This window comes from Sprattus sprattus (assembly GCF_963457725.1).
Source record: "Sprattus sprattus genome assembly, chromosome: 17".
Lineage (NCBI taxonomy): Eukaryota > Metazoa > Chordata > Actinopteri > Clupeiformes > Clupeidae > Sprattus > Sprattus sprattus.
The window spans coordinates 26,019,529-26,041,720 of record NC_137915.1 but is presented as its reverse complement, the minus strand read 5'-3'; the positions used below and the strand labels follow the sequence as shown (position 1 = coordinate 26,041,720).

Here is a 22,192-nt window from a genome sequence, read left to right as displayed (position 1 = left end):
TCCGGGTTTTCCCACTGGCTGTGCTTACTCTCCTCTCAGAAGCCATTTTGGACTCAGTTCAGTTTCTTGTATGTCAAATTCGGACCCTGTCCCTAGCCGTTCTCGGTTTCAGAGAGGAAAAGGTGAACGTACACCACGAAGAACGACTATCCGACACCTGTATAATTAGAACTGATTTGTTTTTAGTTTTGCTCGTCATTCTGGAGTAGGTCGATCTTTTCCAAATGGATTTGTGTACATTCTAAAGTTGTTACAGCCCGTGCAATTTTGTTGCATTGGGGGCTGTACGCACAAAAGCAAGGCAAACTCTCGGTGCGGTGGACATCGAAGGCCGTGGGTCATTTGGCTCGTAGTGTTGTACCGATCATCTTTTTTAAATGTTCGCGAAGGAAACGAGATTACAAAGTGGAAAATCCGGTGCGATTTTTTTTCAATAAAGGAATATGTTTGCCTCCTGGGTGACTTTTTCACTTCTTCTGGGAACTTTTTGTGCAGGTAAGCCCAACATTTATGCGTTAATTACTTTGTACAACACAGCAACTGCCATATAAATTGTTAGCCTTAATACAACCTCTTTCAAAATAATACTCTGAAGTAATATACTTCATTACTCAAATACCTGTGTGTATACACACATAAGGAAGACATTCACTTCCTTTAGACTGCAGTGTCAAATGTTTAAATGTAGCTACTTGATTTCGTTGTTTAAGTAATCGCATACAGAGATCTCTGATCTGAAATGCAACCGTTTAATGCGAAAGTTTCCAGATAATGTGTTAAACTGGACTCGAATATTGAGATTTACGTCGGCTGTACGGTGATTTAGATCAGCACCAGGCGACATTAATATGACAGCAAATGATTGTACTTTGCTGCTTTACAAATATACTATGGTACAGCCATTTCGATACAAATAAGACGTTGGCAGTTTCCTCACACATGCAGGAGCACTTTCTTGGATAATTGGGTGTTATTTTACATGTAATGAGCTGCTAGGAGAGATCTGGCTGATTTGATCGTGTATTTTATCCAAGCACCTCTTCCCCACCCCCGGTGCCTAGTAGCTGAAATATGAATGAAACTGGACCTGAGCTTGTCTTCACGGTGCTGGTCATGTGGCCTGTTACAAAATATATATTGTGCCACAAATCGGTTCGGGGTTTTGATTGTGGAAATATTGGCCTATAAGGGAGACTGCTAGCTTTTCATTACTGTTACGGTCGTTTATTTTCGGGTTTGCATGCATTGCACAATTTGATATCAGGGGTAAATGGCATTGCTCCGAAGTGTAAATACTCAGGCGATTAACACCACCCCTCTACAGTGTAAGGACATTTGTGACAATTGCAGTTCATCGTTGTTAATGATTTTAATAAATGAGGCAGGGGCCTATCTCGTTCCAATGGCAGGATTTGTGTAACTGTATGGCAACGTAAATGGCAACTGTATGGCTATGCATATAGGATGTAGTTTTCTGTAATATTTACGAGAGTCACAGAACCAATTCAACTATCGAAAGATGGCCTATTTATTTAGGCTATTTGCCCACCGCGACCCTTTTGTTGTGTAGTTCCCTCCTTGTTTTGACGACTTTGGGGGGAGGGGTACATTGGGGGTGGGGGTGTAGAAATGGTTCTTTTGTGTTTGTGTTCACTTTGCCCATATAAAAAGATTCTTAGAATTGGGTTTTGTTACATTGGTGTTAACGTAAGGATGCTGTCTTACGAAGCTGACCACATTATCCATTAAAAAGATTGCTAATGGTATAATGTCACATTGTGTGTTTTAAAGCGGGGGAAACTGACATGGTTTCCTTTCGATGCTGAACCTCTAGATATTTGCACCGTTGCATTCAAAGGGGAATCCAGGACAAATGTTTAACCATAACCCTGTTGTCCTCTCAATTTTATAAGATTGATTCAACAGCAACTTTATTTAACAGTGTCTCAACAGGGGTAGTGCTTCACCAGGTTTAGTACAAATAATTCTGAAAAAGTTACCACTTTTTGCTTAAATGCGAATTCAATTTTATTAGGATAATCACGTGAACTCGTCTGGATATGTGCTCAGTTGTGCTTCTTATTTGAAGCACTTTAATACAAAACAATGTTTGTCCTCTGTGGTAATCGCCGCAGGGAATGAAAATGTTTGAAAATATCAGTCCTGTAGAATATTAGATAAGACTGGTTGTTGTAAGAGCTACACATGGACCTCTCTGTCACAGAGGAGGAGTTTCTCCAATGTTTCTTTTTACACATTGACATCATTGTTTTTGCACAGCTACAATTTGTCTTTATTGTTCATTTTATTTAACTTTTTTTGTGAACTTCAGTTTGTTGTCCTTCCAAGATTCCCACTTTTTTGCATTTTGTATTCCATTCATAAGATCAGCATTTCATTATATTTTTAAACATTACCTCAAATAATAATCTGACTGCATGTGTTTGATGTTCTGATTACTTTGTTTAGAGGTCTCAACCCTGTTACATGGGTGTTGAAATATATTTTCCCAATTTAAACAATTTGAGCTTGAGCTCCTGGTTTTAGATATTCACGTCTGACATTTTAACTAAAAACCTAAGTTTTAATGATTTAAATCATTTATCTTCATAGCCACTGTTTCAGTCTAGGTCACCCATCAACCTCATAACGATAATGGATATAACTCCGCTTGCATAGTTACTTTTGTGTGCCATGGCACTAGAATTCTTCTTGTACAGAACAGGCTTTCAATTGTGAAGGCTGCGCTTGCAATAAAACAGAACTGCTCCCTATACGGCACCCTCCCCAATGCTCAGATCATTGATGCCAAAATTGTAAATGCTTTTGCAATGCTGTGAGGGGGCCCATAAACGTTGATGTTTTGGCTGCCGTCTCTATTGTGTAATGGTCTTCTCTGAGTGCATTCCATCCTCTCTGGCCTCCAGCAGTCAGGGTTGTAAAAAGGCAGGCAAGGCTTGTGTGTGCCATTCTCAACACAGGATGAAACAAAAGATTCCTATACTCCTCTTTGCTTTGTCTTGCTTTCTGATCACTGAGGTATCGTCTTCTCAGCTGTGTCAGGTATTTTTTGTCATAAGGATCTGTTGGGAGAGTGGGAGAGAGAGGAAGTTGGAGAGAGAGACTGGTGTTTGTCCCCAAATTCCTTTTGACTGCCTGGCATCAGGCGAGGACGGGCTGCTTCCCCCTAATCCCCCTCCACCCTGTGTGTGCGCGCGAACCAACCACGCCAACACATCCACAAATGTGTTGCATGTTAATATGTGTACGAGTGGGTATATGTGAATATGAGCGAGATTGGATCTGGGTTTGGAATGCAGTTGTTGCACTGGTTTCATTTAACAAGAACTAAATAATTTGCATTGTATAAAGTGTGTGTGTGTGTGTGTGTGTGTGTGTGTGTGTGTGTGTGTGTGTGTGTGTGTGTGTGTGTGTGTGTGTGAGCATGCACAGGGCTGGATTTTCAAAGGTTTGGCCACATGGTGTAGTGGAAGTGGGGGAGGGGAGGAGCACTAAGGATGGGTTGATCTCTGTATAGAATTAGCCACTTCTTTAGGTTACTTTAGCAGTCAGAACCTCCACTGGTTATAAAGAACAGAAACAGTGTTTCTGTGATGTAATATACATATGTTTATGTGTGTTTTGTCTCAGTTAAATGCTGTGGTGCATGGGCTGGGATGGGGGAGGGGACGGGAGCAAGGGAGAGGGGTGGCACTGTGGGAGATGGGGGATGGGTTGCCTCTAGCAAGAACAGGAATTTAAAGAGACAGTATGTATTTTTTCCCTGCCATGGATCAAAAATGTACAGTTTGAAAATTCATGACACAGTTGCTTCAGAGTTACACATTTTGTGTGTTCCAGTGTCTTTGGACAGGAGAAGCAAGCACTTGCCTACGAAACCGGATTGGTTTCTGTTTGAAAGCCCATAGCAATAACACACATCAGATCCTCTTTAAGAATGGCAATACCCTCGACACAATGAAAGTCTCTTTGATTTAAAATGACTGCATTTGTGTACATTTGTCTGATTTGTCTTTCCATTTTTTTGCTGCTGATCAGAACACCAGTGCTATTGTCCCTGGTCTTATGACCAAATATGAGGTCCAGCGTGTTGGCCCTTATGTACTATATAAAAACAAACTCCTTTGATGACTGCAAAGATGTAATCATCTGGAAGATACTAAATTGTCTTAGTTTTATTAGCACCAAAAATGTAATCGTGTTTTAAAGCCATTTAACTCATTAGAGTATTTCATATCATTCATTATTTTGTTTGCTGTTTTGATTAAAGGTAGGAATTATGTGTTTGCGAATATTTGCATGTGGATTGAAAGTACACATACAAGCCAATAGGGTGCCCACAAACCATTTCTGATTGACAGAGCACTGCTAATCTAAGAATTCATAGCAAGTCCTTATTCAGTCTGTATAATCAGGGTTTACCTTACGCAATTTGGAACCATGGTACCTCAAATCTGAAGGCACACTGTTTTGACATGTTCGATGGAGGGCTGGATATTAGATGATTAGATGATGGCACAGTTTGCAGTGTGTAGTGTTTTTACATGAAGGTATTGTCCCCATTGCCAAATTGTAATAATCCTGTTTACATGTTTATGGGTTCAAAGGATGTGCAGTGGTTTTGGCGGCTTGGATTTGAAGGCATGGGGCCATTATTAAACTGGCACTTTGGTTTCCTGAGATTTTGATATCATAGGTCTGGTCAGTTGTCAGCGGCTCTAACACCACTTCTTCTGCCTCCCGCCTTTCGTTAAAAATGATATGCAGGTCAGTAGTCATTGTGGTCAGTACGCACAGGCGATGATGGTAGCCTGTGCTGCTAGTATTAAAAGGAATCTAGAAGAACTGGTTTCGCTCAGATATACACAAACAAGCTTATCACTTTTGGTTGCTAGCATGCACAACACAACAACGATGTGAAGGTACACAAACATGTACTCTTGCAAGAATTGTGACTGTCAGCATAAATTCAAATAAGTATGGTCACATCACTTAAACAATGGACAATATTTGGGGCAAGAACTATCAGTGTCTCGATGGCTACACATCGATCAGGAGCCTTAGCGCTCCTAGCTTCTTGCCCCTCTGAAGTCTTATCAGAATGATTCTTTATAGGGTGTTTAAGGCGAGACACAGCAGGTGAAATATCGATTTTTTTCATGCCCTGGTCAAATTTGAGATTTTGGGCTAGTTTGCCTCTTTAACTTGTTATCTTTCATACTACCATAAAGAAAACGTCAAAATGACACATTTATGTGTCTGTTTCACTGCATTTAGTTCAGCCGCGGCATCCATTTTCTCCTAAATTAACCAAGAATTCTCCCTTGAACCGCGTTCAGCGTTTCGTCTTTTTACACGACATCTGTCATGTCTGCTATGATTTTAAAGCTCTGAGCCTCGATAAGAAGGCTGTGTAATCCAAATATGGGCATTTCCTTTCTTTTCAGCAACCAATCCTGACTTTCTGAAGGGATTAATTGGCTGACGGCGCTTTCCTGCTAACGTCATTCGCTCAGTGCGTCACGTGTTGTCTTTAAATGCGGTTTTCTCAAAATTAGTGTTTTTTCATTTTTTTTTTCACATTTCTCAGCCTATGTAGAACCTAGGTACACCACACTTCCCAGTTTCACACATAGCATTGTTATGAAGACATCTACAGACGGATTTATTTATAAATTGTTCCTGGCCAGATTTATGGGTCATTTTACCTGGAAATCATGGCGAAAATAGGGTTTTTAAGTATATTTTGATTTCCCAGGTCATAAAAGCAGATATCCTAAAATCCATCTGAGGATTTTTTGTCATTTGATATATAAACAAAATAAAAAAAGAATTTTGGTCCTGGCTTTATCACAGTTTAAGATTCATGTACCGGAAATATATGCAAAAACGTGCATATTTAATGAGATCCAGCCTAATTAGCATTATTAAATATGCAAAATTCAAAAACTTGTAATACATTTTTTCTTTTAATGATGTATGTAATCAACTGGTAAAGTTTCATGGTGATCCCTTGTATTTAAAAATTTTACCCTATTCACCTGCCATGTCTCGCCTTAAAGAGACATTTCGTATGAGTATCTCCAGTGAGTGTTATGGCTGGAACGTCTGTCTTCCAAATGTAACAGAATTCTGAGCAGTGTTCGTGTGCATATTCTCATTGACTTGTCAAATTCACCTTCTTGTATTTGATTTCTATGTTGATGGGCCATTGCAGCGGATCTTCCATGCACATTAGGTCCATCAGTCAAAGGTGTGAAAGCTGTGAAAGTTCTCTGTTGTTGTTAAAACAATGACCTTTAGTGTATACATGCCCCAAGTAATGTACAAAAGATGCATTGCACCCCAACTATAGTTATTTAGCAACAAGCACGTTGCTTACATCACTTATGGTAAAACCATGTTTCCTGGTGTACATGTAAATGTGGAACTTGTTGTAGTTACTGACTTATTGAATAGATTGGATTGAAAGGATCTTGTGCATGCAGGTCTTGAGGGGTATTTTCATCTTGTCTTTTGTAACCTTAAAAACCCTGAAGTACTACTCAGAATTTCCACTGGAAAGGAATGTAGTGACTAAACAGATATTTACTATAAATGCCCTTAATTATGAATATATTTCAGTGTTTCTTTTTCAGATTGTTCAATTGATTGAATTAGTTGCTTGGTATTTTTGAGATAACTGGGAATTCTGCCCAGTCATTTCTATGGTGGAATTAGTCTTACTTCGCTCGTCTGGGCAGATCCCAGCTGTTTACTAGAGGTCAGTTCGGAAATAAAATTTAAGAAATGATTTGCCTGAAGTATATTTACACAACCTTTCCCCAATTGTTCTAATTAGGTTACTGTTTTTGAAGCTCTCTGATTTTTGGTCAAATGGGGTTTACTTATGAAATACTAGACTGAATAGATTTAAAGAGTTCCATTTGGTGTAAATGATGTAATGCATCCAGTACCTATTGATGTTATGCATCCAGTACCCATTGATGTTATGCATCCAGTACCTATTGAAGATTTTCTCTCGAACACAAAGGACTTGCCAAAGTGTCCCTAGAATCTCATATTCGTCTAATGATGTGTATGGATACTCTCTCTTACACTGCAAAGCCCACTTTTCTTTGTCATCTATGGCTTGTTGCCATATAACTACAGAGTGGGTGGTTGTGTGTGTGTTTTTGACTAAGATAAGTTAAAAAGCTGTAAACGCTTCAGCTGTGTATTTCTTCATTAGTACACTGATGTGAGTAAAATATGGCATTGTGAATGGCTGCTTTGTTTTAAGGCCTGGAAATTGATAAATGGACCATGCAACGTTTTGCAAAAAGCCACTGATTTGTAAAATTCTTATGCACACTCAAAAAGGTAGAAGCTGTGTTTGTGTAGTTCTATGTATCGATGCCACAAGGGATACATGGGATAATACGAGGGATAATGTAATCTGCTTATTATGCACTTAATTATTTATAAGTAAACAGTGGAGATAATGAGAGGTGCCCTGGGATGTGCTGTGGTGTGCCAAAAGAACAGGAGAATTCATTTGGAAAAATGTTTTATCTTTCGGCACATTCTTATCATTTACTTACTGTGAAATCATGCTAGTTGCATAACCCCTGTCCATTGCTTAATCAGTAAGTGCTTACTACCCCTAATGAATGACATCAGTCCAACTATCTGAAGTAAAAGGACTTATCTGTAGATGATGTCCTGTGTTGGCTTTTGAGTTTTCCCCCTTTTGTGTTTGTCGTTTCAAGCTGCTGAGGCCTAGCGCTATAACGTGAAATGTTAGGCAAACACAGGAAGTAGTGTATCCAACTGAGCCGCTCATTGACTTAAATTGACTTCAGTCCTGAATGTGGACCAATGTGGAATCCATTAATCTGCCATTAACTCTTTTGGCTTCCATCCTAATGTGTTGCAGATCCCTGAAACCCACATCTAAAACATGAGCTAATATGATAAGTTGAGATCAAAATGGTCCACATTCCTACATAATGTCCTTGCGGCTTGCGCAGGAAAGTGGACACATGTGTTTGGTGCTTGTTTAAACTTTATAATGAGAATGAATGAATGAGCTGTAACCAGGTTTATTTATTGGGGAAACATGGCTGCTTGTGAATAAGGAAATGTCAGTGGAGGAAGGAATTGATTCGGAAATGGGAGGTTAATTGTTAATAACCACGGTTTGGTTGTACTGGCGAAACCTGTTTTGCTATACTTACAATATGTGGACAAAAATTCTACTCCTGAACATAGAGTCAAAGAGTCAAATATTTCCGAGTATATTTATATTTTATTGGTGGATCAGCTGCGCTGAGTTTGTTCATGCAACTGAGCTCCACATATTCATTTTGTGCTTTTTAAAGACTTTGCATTTAACCAGCCAAACTTTTATCAAGCCTTACCTCTAAACTTTTATCTGACAATTTTCTTATTGCTATCTATGAAGTGTCCATCACAATATGTATCGTTTTATCGCCCAGGCCTAATTCGAATTATCATAGTTGAACTTAAAATGAATAAGAAAACTGATAATAAACTTTTCCCATGTGAAACGATAGAAACAGCATGTGGTTATTTGAAAAAAGGGAAGATTTAATTCAATTCAGTTTTATTAATAAAACAATAAAATTGTCTCAAGGTGCTTACAGAGCCCAGTCCAGCCCAGCCCTGAATTTATCAGAAAACTGGACCACGGAAACGCATGGCATTGCACTTACTGTAAAGTATAGAAATCCTACATCTTCTCTTGCAATGCAACTTTCTAATAGGGCTTGTATGTCTCTCCAACACGTGGAAGCTGGCCCTTATTTTTGACGTTGCGCTACAACACTGTCTGCATGCTATCTGTCAACAAGTTCAGTTTGCTTTTGCTTTTGCTTTGGGTTTGTGGCAAATGACATGTAAAGTCTGAATCTAATCCTGAAAGGCTTCTGTTTATGTGGTGTATTGACTGAGGATTGACTTCTGGAGGAACGAGCAGCATCCTGTTTTCACAGGTTTCTTCATGACTGATGTTGCTATCATCAGAAGTAGTGTTTGTCCCATTCCCATGAGGCCATATGTATTTATTAAAGCTTCACACAACAATTACTCAATATTCTTAGAAGATAGATTTAAATATTGATCTCTTTTCCATGAAAAATATGACTGACACAAATACTTTCTCCTTTTCAACGGGTTTTTATTTCAGTGAATTGTTCAGCCCGATCAGTCATCTAAAGCTCTCACAGTGTTTGGTCCCAAGTTTTCTGGGAATCTCAAAGTGATTAGAAATGGATCACTGGCTTGCTTGCCAACTCCTTGGTACATTTTTTGTGTGCTGAACTCCTGTTATTGTGTGGAGTGCAACTGCAGTGTTTGAAGTGCGCTGAAAGATTGTGAACATTCCCGCTTGGTCGCGTGCTGTTCAGAAGGCACATTGTTCTCGTCCTCGCGTTTGTTTACCTCTCTCGATAACGCTTATCAGGGCAAAGCTGCATGGGTGGAATGCGGTACATAAACAATGATATTCAGCTGGCCTTATCTCGCGTGGGCCGCATCGTACATCACACCGAGCACTCAAAGTCCTTATGAACATGTGGAGGGATGGGATTAGCCATGCATGTGTCAAGCTCATGTGGAACTTTTTCCCTCAGCCTTGCAGAACAGATAATGTGTGACAAATTCTTGCGGTTTGTTAAACAGTTGTAGAGGGAGCCTACGTTTATGTTGTGTTACACAGTAGACCAAGTCTGATTTCCCTGAACGGTCCTTGCGCTGCTGTCATTGACCTTGTCCATGTCCGTCACAGCAGCATATTCCTGTTTCTGAGAGAGTTGCGAGAAAAGAAGGAAGGCAGATTTGGGGGTTGGGGGTTGGGCCGCCCCCCGAATGTGTCCCTGTGGAGGCCCCTGTCTGGTGAAGCAGTCCCTGCCCCTGCGGAGGCCCCCTTTTGCTTTTGTGTCCCTCTGTCTGCTGAGATATGTCAGGCAGCAAAGGTCTGTTTGTTGAGCCCTGGCCCCATTCTGTGGCTGCAGTGGGGGCAGGGTGCAGGTGGGAGGGCCCATGGAAGCTTTTTTTCCCTTTCTGAGCGTGTTGGGGTATTGACACCATCTCCCTGTGATCCACATGTTTTTTTTTCTTCTCCTTTGCAAGGGGGAGAAGGAGAGAACAAAGGTGCCACTGTTGCAAACCCCATTAGACCCTAAAATAAAATGCATGCTGTAAGGCTTGGAGTGGGGTTGAGGTGGCAAAAAAGACTGTTGCAAAGGAGCAAGATCGAACTCAATTGAGATTAAGTGGTGTTGTTACAATAACATATGACGTGGAAAGGTTCAGCTTTAAATATGAAGAAATTGGTTTCTACTAAGTAACTCAACTCATGTATTAGTACTTATAATATAGTCTCAAGCCTATTAGTATACATTCATTTGGCTTTTAAAATGAATGCATCTTTAGACAAATTTTACAGCTCAAATATGTGTAGATAGCATTGCTGAATAAAACTAAATATTGCATACATTAGAGACTGGGTGGTGTGAAAGGGTGATTTATTTTGCATGCTTGAATATTGCTACATTTGCAATTGAAAATGGAAGAATCCTTAATCAGTCTGTCTGTGGGAGCCCATTTGGGGAGCTCCATCATAGGCCCGTGTGTCCCAGGTTGCCTCCTGAAAGAGACAGACCTTTGAGCAGGCAGCAGACTGGGTGTGCTCCTGCGTCTGTGCAGCGCCCATTATTCATGCGACCTCCCTTCTGCTCGGACTTGGGGGTTTTGAGATGGAGATTTGGCAGATGCTTGTCTCGTTTCCTCATTCTCCCGTCTCCAGATGGAGGTATGCAGTGTTTAATCATGACTCCCAGGCCCCTCTGGTGACCTCTCTGTCTCTGTCTCGATCCCCAGCTGTCGCGGTCCGTCACAGGGCCCTCCTTTTGACCACGCCATTTTCTGCTCTGATCCACTTTGCTTTGAAATTCAGGGCGAATGCGACAGGCCTTCTGTCTTCAACAATTAATGGCATAACTGAGTTAGTATTAGCAAATCCCAGAAGGGTCATTTTCTGGCAAGCCTGGAGATGTTTCTGATAGATTTTAAGAGGCCATGTCATTGTATAGTTTCTAAACTGCTTGGACAATTCTTTATCACACACAAAAAAATCCATCTATTGAAATGTGCTGTCTGCTAGGGGTGTACATATGCAACTTGAGGGTATGAAGACATAGCAGATGTGTAGGGCACATTTCAAACTGCTCGCTAGCTTCATTCAGAGAAGATCGTTGATGCAATACAACATTAAGTGTTATATCAGACTAAGTGTTTATTGTAGTTCAATATAAAATAACTCTCCAGTCCACCTCAATATATGTGTCCCCATTGTTATTATTGTTCAAGATTAACAGCATGCAGCCTAGATTTCATGCCCTAATATCCATATGTCCTTGCAGCCAGGATAACAGTTAGAGAATAATTCCCATGCATTTACACATAATACGGTTCTCACTGTTTTACAGCCATACTTCCCCTCTCCGTGTCCTTGAATTAATAGCAAATATAAATCATTTTTAAACTTCTATGTTCTAATAATGCTGGGCTTTGGCAATGGTTTACTTGACGAAAACATCTGATCACCACCCACAACATTGCGATGACATCTTAATTCTAAAGAAGTTGAGGATTTTGTAAAATGAAGAAATGGGAGAGTTTATTGCTGTGTTTATCAACTATATGTGTCTAGACATAGTAGACATTTTAGATCAAATTGTCATACATTTCCAGTTTAAATATTATATTAATGATATGTGCTCAGTGATATATGGAGACATTGGCAGAGGGAGGATGTCAGAAAGGGCATTCTTTTGTTATGGAAATGTAAGAGTTGACCACCTGCTTAGAATGAGCCCTTAACAATTACAACCTACATGTAGGGTTGCATGGGAAAATGTTCTCAATTGCCTCTCAAAGGAAAATCTGGACTTTATTCAGTATATTTGAACTCAGTAGGTTATAATCAGCAGGTTGGACTCTGTGGCGGCAGTCTGGCACATAATTGTAGCATATCTGAATGAATATTTTCTGTGTTTTTTTTATTTCACGGCACATGTTTTCCATCTCTGTATTTTCCCTTTGAAAATAGTTATTGTGAGCAGCCAGCCAGGCACAGTCGTATGGATATGCTTTCACACCTAGGACCAGGTCCTCCTTCCCCTCCCCCGTTTTAGAATACTTGGTACTTGATATGGACTTGTGTTGATAAATACCCCACGATATGGACTTCTGTGGATAAACCTTTATATCAGTAGCTGTATTCCCATTATCGGGCCATAACCATGCGGGCTAGTATGTGCCATGGACAGTTGCGTTGCCATTGCCACTTCCAGGGCTTACTTGTGCCTTCTCTGGGCTTACTCATGCCTTCTCTGGGCTTCCTCGGGTCTTACGGCCAGGGGCTTCTGGCCTGCCGATTACCCTTGGGCCAAGCAGGACTAACTGTTGCTTGAGGCAGTGTTGAGGTGAATGGCAGGGTTAGCAAAGTCATCTTAGAGAGGTTCAGCGCCATAAGACATTAACTAGTCAATATCAAATAACCTACAAGCTACCAAATAACCTTGGAGAAAAATGGAGAATCTTTGGACCTGGTTGGCATGTACAATCAAGTCTCAGAAAATGGCCATGTCTGTCACAACTTTTTAACAAAAAGTTAACTTGCCCTGGCTGTGTTACATGACTGGCAGGGTATAGACATGGTGTATGTTATGATATACAACACTGGAAGATGTAATCTCAATATATTTATACAATGTATACAATACAATAAAAGGCTTGCTAAAATGTATGACACCAATTAACATAAAATTACTGCATGATTGTTTAAGTTAATTTACTGCAATGAATGTTTAGCATGCTTTACGAGCCATTATGTGCTAATGTGAACTATGCCTATAGCTGCCTTATATTAGAGCCACGTCTTCAGGCTACCTGTGATATGGATTGCTAAACTATTACAGTAGCCTAGATGACAGTTTAAGTAGTAGCGAATTTGACGATTCTGTTTACCTTACGCTTTATTTGAGTGTTAGCTGTAGATTCTACAAAGCAAGGAACAGAAACAGCAGTCACTTCTTTTTCCATTTTATTCCTTTTCTTAGCGTATGCTGTTGTAGGTCGTAGGTCGTAGGTCCCTGGTATCCAGACTGAATTGCATAATATCTTAACCTGAACTTCCCACTGGCTTCTGTTGTTTACTCCAAGGCAGCTTTTGGCAGTTTTCAGAGTAATACTGCTGGGCTATCGGCCCACTAGTAGGAACACAAATTATATTTGTTCTCGCGGTTTGAGGCCTCGGACCATTAGCACTGGTTAGCCGAAGACTGCCCCACCTTTCACTGCCCTGATAGTGGAATCACAGCTAGTATTTAAGTCTATGTATTCTGCAAGCCTATATATGGTTAGGGTTTCTGTTTGCTATTGCAGTGTGTTGAAGGATTCTGTGAGCAGCATTTTGTGTAAAGTTATACTTTAGAAAAGTTGGGAATTTTTTTGGGTCCAAACTAACGCTCCCAGCAAAGTGTCTGACTACATGCAAAAGATCCCCACCCGGATAGACCTGAGTCTTTTTACCTCAATAAATGTTAAAAGACTTCAGAACTACTAAGCACAAGGAGTGAGGGATTTAAGGTTTTAATAGCAAGGTGTTTGTTGTCTGCCTATGTGTGTCAGAATGCCAGTCTGTCATTGGTCTTAAAGAGTCGTTGCCCTGAGCCTTGTTAGAATATATTTATTTCTTATCCAACAGGTGGTTGGAGAGTCAAACCTTTCTTTTGTAGGGGAACACTATCTACACTACATTATCTTGTTGAGATGCATTTTTATTTCTGTAATTATTATTTTAATTGATTTCTAAAAGTAATGTAAAAATACTTTAGGGCAAACACAATCATTTCCAGTAAGAGCGTAATGTTTAAACCCAGAAGTGGTTTTCAACTGGTTTTGTCCCAGGGACCACCATTCTGACTAGAAAGTTATGAGCGGCCCACTGATGTCCCTGCACACGCGTGCGTGTTTGTAACTGGCGCCGCCACGCCCCCTCCCCCTGTTTCTATCTGCTGCAGTGGCTGAGAAGTTTTAACTTCTTAAAAAGGTTTTAACTTCCTTAAAAGGTTTAATGAATGTTCTGTCAAGTTTTTCAGAAAACCCTCAGGTTGCTAAGGTTGTTTTTTTTAAGGTTGTTTTTTGAGAGGGCGCCTTAGGTCATAATGGGCTAAATAACATCCAGAGATATGAAATATCACCTTTATTATCTTATTACCATTTAGATTAGCTGCTTTTACTTTGCTGTGTTAAACTGCAGTGGTGAGGCACCAAATGGTTAGTCTGGGTTGCCTTCGATGTGGTCTTGTTTTTACAACTTCTGTCTATTGGCAGGAGGTGCCCATGGCCAACATTTGTAGGCTATATTATGGTAACCTAGTACCACCTGTATTTAACCCAATCTAATTTTAATTTAGCCCAGCAGAATGTTAGTGTTGACAGGTAGGGGCGTTTAGCCGAATGATGGAAAAGAACTTAAAATGTCAAGGCTGTGTGTGAACTGTTGTGTGTGGTAGAGGCCTTCGCCTTGCTTGAGCATCTCTGTTGGCTGCTGCTCTGCTGCTGCGGAGACACTCTGCCAAAGGCACACGCATTAAGCCATAAAATGGACGTGCTTACAGAATGTGTCGGCTATGGTCTTGACCTACTTTTCCACTTCAGGTGAAATCACTGTCGGAGGTGAAATGAGGTCTCTAAGATCCACGACAATGTTCACCTTTTGATGGCAAGAGCGTTATCTGTCTTCATTTTTTCTCTCTTGCTGCAGCATGCCTTATTATTTCTGCCTCCCAGAGCCTCGCTGACCTCAGATTCCCTCTCGTCTTCAGATCATGTGCCAACAGAGGCAGAACAGTCAGGCCCCACATTTCCCAAACTTATTTCATCTTATTGTTTTTGCTTCTGAGCTGCCCCTCTTCTGTATATCATTATAATGATTACAATTATGATTATGATTCTATCCCCCCCTCCCCTCCCTGCACTGTGGTTATGTGGTTTGAGTTGCGGTTGGTGTCATGCCAGCGGCTATAAATAGAATTCTGTTGGAGTTAGCATCTGAATGAGGGGGAGCGGCAGAAAAGGAAAAACCCTTTTTGGCATCCAGCTGGCCGCCTGCCAGCCACTGACTGAGTGTTGTTGGAGGTGGTAGAGTAAAGAGGGCTGAAGAGCTTTTGGAGATTTTTCTTCTCCCCCGCCTCCCCTCCCTACGTCTGCCGCTTAAAACATAGGGCCTTGTGAATGAGCGCCGTAGCAGCACGTTCTCAGGCCTCCCGATCTCGCCTGGATGGGCTGATGTCAGTGTTGTCATGATGTCATCCCCCTGTTCTCTCCCAAACGTAAACAGATGTTCACTGTGCTCCAGTCTAGGAAATGAGATCATGTCGAGATGGAAATATACTCTCTTGGTATGAAGAGCTAGACATATGTGTTTGAAACATTGCCAAGCAGAAATAGCAGAAAGGGAAAATCACTATTTGTGGACAACATGCCGAAGGACCATGTTCACGCAAGACTTGCGTATGGAGGTTGTCCGTCATAGTTCAAACACAACGTTCGCACAACATACGCCCCTTCTCTTCATAAATCTGATCCCGAGTCAAATCAGTGTAAACTCCCACAAATATCCTTATAAGGGTCTAGACGCAGCTTAAAGAGTGCAGATCAGCATGTACATCTTCGAGGTAAACCTCCTCACAGAAGGCGAGCTTATGGATGAGCTTGAAATTATCTCCCTGCATTTTCCTGTGGTTTTACTTAGGGGAATCAGCTGCCATGTGGGTCATATCTGTGTTCAAAGTTAAATTCGGACTAATGTGCAAAATAAAACGAAAAACAAAAATGTATATATTGACAATGTGGTCTTATTGAGATAACGCACTTCTGCATTTTGCAGTTTGCACCATACACTGCTTGCCAGAGATTGAATAAATCATCCAGGGCGTTATGCCACAACATTTGGGTATTGTTTTAAAAGAAAGTTTTCGATTATCAAACTGTTCATTCTCTCTTGGTGCCTGTATTTCAATACAAATACAGTCCATTTTTGTAAAGAATACGGCAAGTATCTTTTCATAAATACAGCGCAGCGTGATTTTAGTGTATGTGCCCAGTTGGTACATGTGGCCAAGTTTTCAGTATCTCTGTTGTTGTGATTCATTCCAGTTGTCAGTGTTTTGGTGGGAAAACCTGGAGGCTGAGGGCTTTCCCTCGTACGCTATAAACTCTGCCAGTCTCTGCATGTGTTCACACCAGACACGGCATATGGTAACAGTTGTGGTCGTGGAGGAGGTGATTTGGCAGTGCCACAGCTTCACGACAATGAGTAAAAAGACTGGGAGTACCCTTTCATGTAAGAAATGAGTGCGGACAATCAAACAGACAGACGTACCAGAGCATGAATTTGAACCACTTACCCAGCTTTCCGTAACAAGTCTATCAAAATATTTTGCAGTTTCTATTACCTTGTCTTCCGCCAATAAATTAGTTCTAAATATTCGTTCTTTGTTGTCTCTAACTCGAGAACAAGAGACAGAGGCCATGTCTTCATATAATTAAGTGAGGCACAACACTTTTTTAGATACAGGTACAGTTCTAGACTGGCTGTATTTTATCTGACATTCATTAGAAATAGCACATTTTAGAATGCAACTCTTTACATCTGCTTGTCACACATATTTCTCCTTTCAAAAGAAGAAAACACAATTTTTGGCAGAAGAAGGTATGGGCTTAGTTTGTTCCTTGAAGTATTTGTCAGAGATGGAGTTATTCTTCTGTGATTAAAGCATGGGAATTGATCTTGATAATTGTATGCAAACACATAAGCATTGGTATTCACATTGACTGTGTTGGAGACAGACTCTGTGAGGGGGTGTGTGTGTGTGTGTGTGTGTGTGTGTGTGTGATGCAAAGTGAGACTGTGGTCATAGTGAGTTTGTTGGTATGAGGCTCAGGGGTCAGTCAGACGTCAGACACCTATAGAAATGCAAATGAGTTTGTGTGGGATCATATAGATTTCTGAAATGCACACAGGACTGTGGAGGCTTCAAAGCATTTGCATTTGTGCACTCGCAGGGCATCCCTGTGCTTTCAAGATGAGGGCACCCGGACTACCATGTTATATACAGACACACACACTGGCGGACACACACACACACAAACACTCTGGCGGACGCACACACACAAACACAAACACACTGGCGCACACATACACACACACACACACACACACACATCCGTGGGCTTTGTGTAGGAGTTTGTTGGCTAGAAGATCCTCTTCCTAGTGAGACGTATTTCCATGTAACAACGGGCCTGGTTATGATCTGTAGCATGCCTTCACTCAAACACCCAGGTCACTGCAGGGGAGGCATGGTGGGCCAATCCAAAGTCTCCATAGCGATGAGAAGAGGTCATGGCATAGGAGACTAGTGAGAACAGCTTCATACTGAGCTTCTGTGGTCGCTGAAGATTCACATTTTGACATGACCATAATTGAGGCAATTACAGGACAATACAGGGAAAATGATGAACATTAACAGTAATAGGGATGCACCGATACCATTTTTTTTACAAACCGATAAGAGTATGAGTATTTTTTATTTGTGTACTTGCCGATACCGAGTACCGATTCCGATACTTCTTAGATTTGATCTCCATGAAAGTTCAATTTATTTGGAGGCAGATTTTCTTTAATCCTCGGCAGATTATGTCAAACCTATAGTACAAAATTAACGGAAGGCTATCCCAAGCCAAAAATAAACCGAGCTGGCACTATGACAAACTAGTGAGTCAACAACTTTCCTAACACTGTCAAACATCAAGCAAGTGCAACACAAGACAAAACAAGACAGCAAATAAGCTATTTACTAGTCCAGCAGAGAGTGGTAGGACAGGTAGGACAACAAATCACATTTTTTCTCCGCATAGCGCGACCAGTTTAACGTAGTGAAATACTGTTGAGTGTTATCGGTGCTTGCGATCGGCAATTCAAAAACGAGTACGAGTATTTTAACGAAGTATCAGCCCGATACCCGATACTGGTATCGGTATCGGTGCACCCCTAAACAGTAATTCCGCAGTTTGCATGTGCATTGAAAAATGGATGGAAATGTGTTTAATTTTGAATTGACTTTTTGCTGGACAGATTCTGATGCAAGGTAGGAGTAGAAAAGTGTAAAGGGCCTCTTCAGTCATGCGTTGCCATTTCTGTTGTGTTGCTTCTTCTGGATGAATTTTTTTTGTTTGTGGGGAAACCCCTTCAAAGACACGAACCTGTTTGCACTACCACTGAAGAAACAGTGTTACTCTTTGAGATGAGTTCTCAAATTCATTTTGATTGACAGATAGATGTTCTTTCGTGATAAGCTGATATTGCGCCTGTCTTTTATGACTTCTCTGTAGACGCTTTACTGTTCCTTCAGTTATGCAGGGCATCCACATAATTAAACACATTAAGTGTGAAACTCATTATCAATTATAGTATTAACGAGTGAATGTAATTCAATTACGAAATATTTACGTTGTGTAAAGTTATTTAATTAAGGTAATTATTATATGGCTGTTGAATTTCCAAATTAAAATCCTTGTTAAATGGCTGAAGTAGTCTTTTTCATTTGTTTGATTGAAAATGCTGTCTCTCTTCCCTCTGGGCTGTGTAGATGGCATTGAGAAAAGGGTGGTATCACATATGTATTTTTTAAATGGAAAAACAAATTTGAAATGATTTAAAAGAATTGCCCAGCCCTCACTCTGACCACTTATGACATAAGCTTGTGGTCCTAAAAGTGCACTTTACGAATGTCCGAAGCTCAAAGCCACACAACCAGGCCAAAGTCCATGGTCCCTTTTTTCCAAACGTTTCCACTATCAGCACCTTGCTCCATGTTTACAGGATCTGTTCACACAGTTGAGCCTAAAGCCTCTGTCAGGGAGTGTGTAGACTCCCTGAATATGCCTTTGAAATTATTGTTGTTGATAGTAGTGTCAAGCCACCGCAAAGTTATTGAAATAATGTATGAGCTGTCCAAAGTATGCATACATTGCTCCTTCTGACTAGCATTGAGCCTTTAGTCTCCCTCTCTGTCTGTGACTACTAATGGACTCTGCACTGGGGTAACAATGGCATCTCTCTCTGGCCCTACGCTAACAATGCGGCCCAGTGTACACAACTTCATGCTGTTCTCCATCCTCCAGCATCAATCACACATTCATGTCTCTCTCTCATTCATGCTCTGTGTAATCCTTCCAAGTAGTGCTTAAAGAACAGATGTTGGTAATTAACTTCTCATACGTTTATAGATTAATGGACAGCTGTTATGAATGCATTTATTGTTTCACATTATGGAGTAATTGTACGACTCGGGCCAGGAGGGATATTGCTCATCAATAAAAAAAAAAAGCAGAAAATATATCAAATAGTTCAATATAAAGTATCCTTAGCAAGTGAATTCACTTCATAAAACATGGAATAGCATTTTGCATTCTCTATGAATAATTTTAGTTTGGTTATCTTACTAAAGCTCCTACAAAATCAGAGACCAACACTCCACAGTGTCACCTGTTTAGATATTAGAGATTAGAAACATTGAATTGGACTTTGAATTTAGTACCGTATTCCAGATGTGTAGAAAACTGGGGGAGGACTACCCTGTATGTACAGTAAGCAGTACATTTTACTTCCAGGTCAATATGGGGACAAAGAACAATGATAAACACGTGTGTGAATATAACTGCATATCTGTGCAGCAATCACTCCCAACTTCACATTTGGGCATAGTAAACAGAGGGTCTATGCTGTGGCTTGGCCCAGCTAATAAAAGAAGAGTCTGGAGGCGTTCTGAACTCCACTGCTCAGGTGAAGCCATCTGCCAAGACCAACACGGGAGCCTCCTGCTCTCTGACGGGGCCCAGCGTGTGAGTGGGAGCCCGGTGCCAGGAAAGTGAGGAAGTGCTGGCCAGGACTCCAACACAACAACAACAAGAACAAATAACAAATAACTTGGTGTGTGAGTGGATTGGAAGGGTCCGACCATTGCAGGCTGCCCCCGGTTTATGGGAGTGCTTTACATTCCTGGAAAGATGGGGATCCCTGTTTTTAGCCACAGATTTTTCAGAAAAATGGAAAATGGCTGTCATTTTTCATATTAATGCTACCATTCCATGCCTATGGCAGACCCTGGTGGCACGAGAAACCTGCTACTGGACTGATGGGAGTGAACATGGTGTTTGATCAGTGCTTGTTGTATCCACCAGCTTGCTATACAGATATTTGTATAACAAAATGGCTTATTTAAATTCAGTGTAGGCCTTGTGTTCTATTTAACCAAGCCCTGTATTGTGGTATACGCTTTGATGCCTTGATGCCTCAATATATTGAACTGTCTCCATGGCCGCTAGTCAGATAGCTCCACATGTGCACTTCACAGGTAGCGACAGCTAGTTCATCTTTAGCTGTGTGTCATTACACTACGGCCCGCGGCCATTTAAAAGTATGGAATGTGGTAGCAGGTGTATCTTCGGCAGTGTCTTGGCTCCCTCTTACCTCATACAACCTCTTCTGTGTGAGCACCTTCACTCCCTCGGGGGGGGTGGCGTCAGTGCAAAGCCACACGAATGCAGCGGGAAGCAGGTTGCACTTTATGGCATCAAAGGGAGGTTCAGATTGAAATGCAAATATTTAGGATAGGCGGCAGGCATAATTAACCAGCATGTGAACCAAGGGTGTGTGCCTGTTTAAAATGAGTTTTGCACGGAAAACCAAGGAGCCATATATTGTAGAAGTGTGTCTCCACAGGGATATGCTCACTGTCTAGATCTCTCCGTAGGTGTGCTACTTCTACTGTAAGTAATTATTCCTATAACTAGGCTTTTAAAGTAATGCAGTGCTCAATCTACATTTGTTATAATTACTTTATAATGGCTTCTGGGCTGACTGCTAGATTCAGCCCTGGGTCTTTGAAGCCAGCAGAAGCTTATATGCTATGACAAGCACACAGGCTTCAAGTCTTCCATTGAAAACATGCTTTGAAAAAGACTACCATTAACCACACTGAGATGTGTGCAGATCTGTGCCTGATTAGGCGACTGATTAATGTGGCATCTCTCGCAGACTTGAAAGGGAAGGACCAACTATTTGGATCCAAAGAGTAGCATTTGGAGGGAATAACTGATAAATAGAGGCTGCTAATGGGGGGTAGTTTTAATCCCACAATTGCATTCTGGACAAATATAACTATCATGTACATGTAGCAGTGAATGTGCATTTGCTTAAATGCCAGGGTGACTGCTTCCAGATAGACACTTAGAGACGAGTCTTGGTGATCTTGTTAAGGAATGTACTCTGGATTTTGTCAGACACAATGGTAGCAGCATTCCCTATGACGCTTTAACCTTTGCCCAGTTGGATTGTGGTTGTTCTGCTGGTCTGAGCTGACTTTGTGATCTTGGGAGTAAACCAGAATCCAGTTTGGATTTGTCAACTCAGCTGGTTTGTTGCGAGGTTGCTACACATGACTGTGTTCAAGTGATGTTTGTGTTGGTCTGCTTTATTGCAGTCTCTTTTTCACAGACAAACACAGCATAGGTCAGCAATATACTGCCTCTTGTGCTGCAAATAAACTTGAAGCTAAAGCAGCACACACATGATGGAACTGGAATTATTGTTATTATTATAGGTAAACATGTACTGCTCTGTATCTACAACTCACTCTTAATGTGTACTACGTCTGTCTCTCACTGATATCCAATGCAAATGACATGTGACCGTCCCCCCCCTCTTCCTGCTAGAGCAGGGGTCTTCAACGTTTTTTAGGCCAGGGACCCCCAAACTGATGCCGAGATGAGCAGGGACCCCCTACTATATAAATTGCATAACATTTTGTTTATAATATACTGGGCCTAGTGCCAAATAAACATAGCTACCCTGTTATTGTGTCGATGGCACACATCCTCCCACATTAGTGAGATGTATCTTCTTTTCAATTACTCCTGACTGACACGATCCAACGGATGACGGAGGAGGAGTCTGGCGCATGGAGTTGTGTTGACAACATAGATGTTATAGTGAGATTGACAGGTCAACAAACCAATCACACCGCTAGCAAGTTGT

At 41.0% G+C, this 22,192-nt stretch overlaps 1 protein-coding gene across 2 annotated transcripts in view; it reads left to right on the top strand.

Annotated features, from left to right (window-relative positions):
- Nucleotides 1-443: 443 nt before the first annotated feature.
- Nucleotides 444-22,192, top strand: part of acvr2ba (activin A receptor type 2Ba) — a gene marked incomplete at both ends in the record, with an annotated part of 41,737 nt that continues 19,988 nt past the window's right edge. For both annotated transcript variants that reach the window (XM_080855313.1, XM_080855314.1), the window contains one exon: nt 444-495. In XM_080855313.1, coding sequence (XP_080711439.1) covers nt 444-495 — 52 coding nt within the window. The remainder of the gene's footprint in view (nt 496-22,192) is intronic.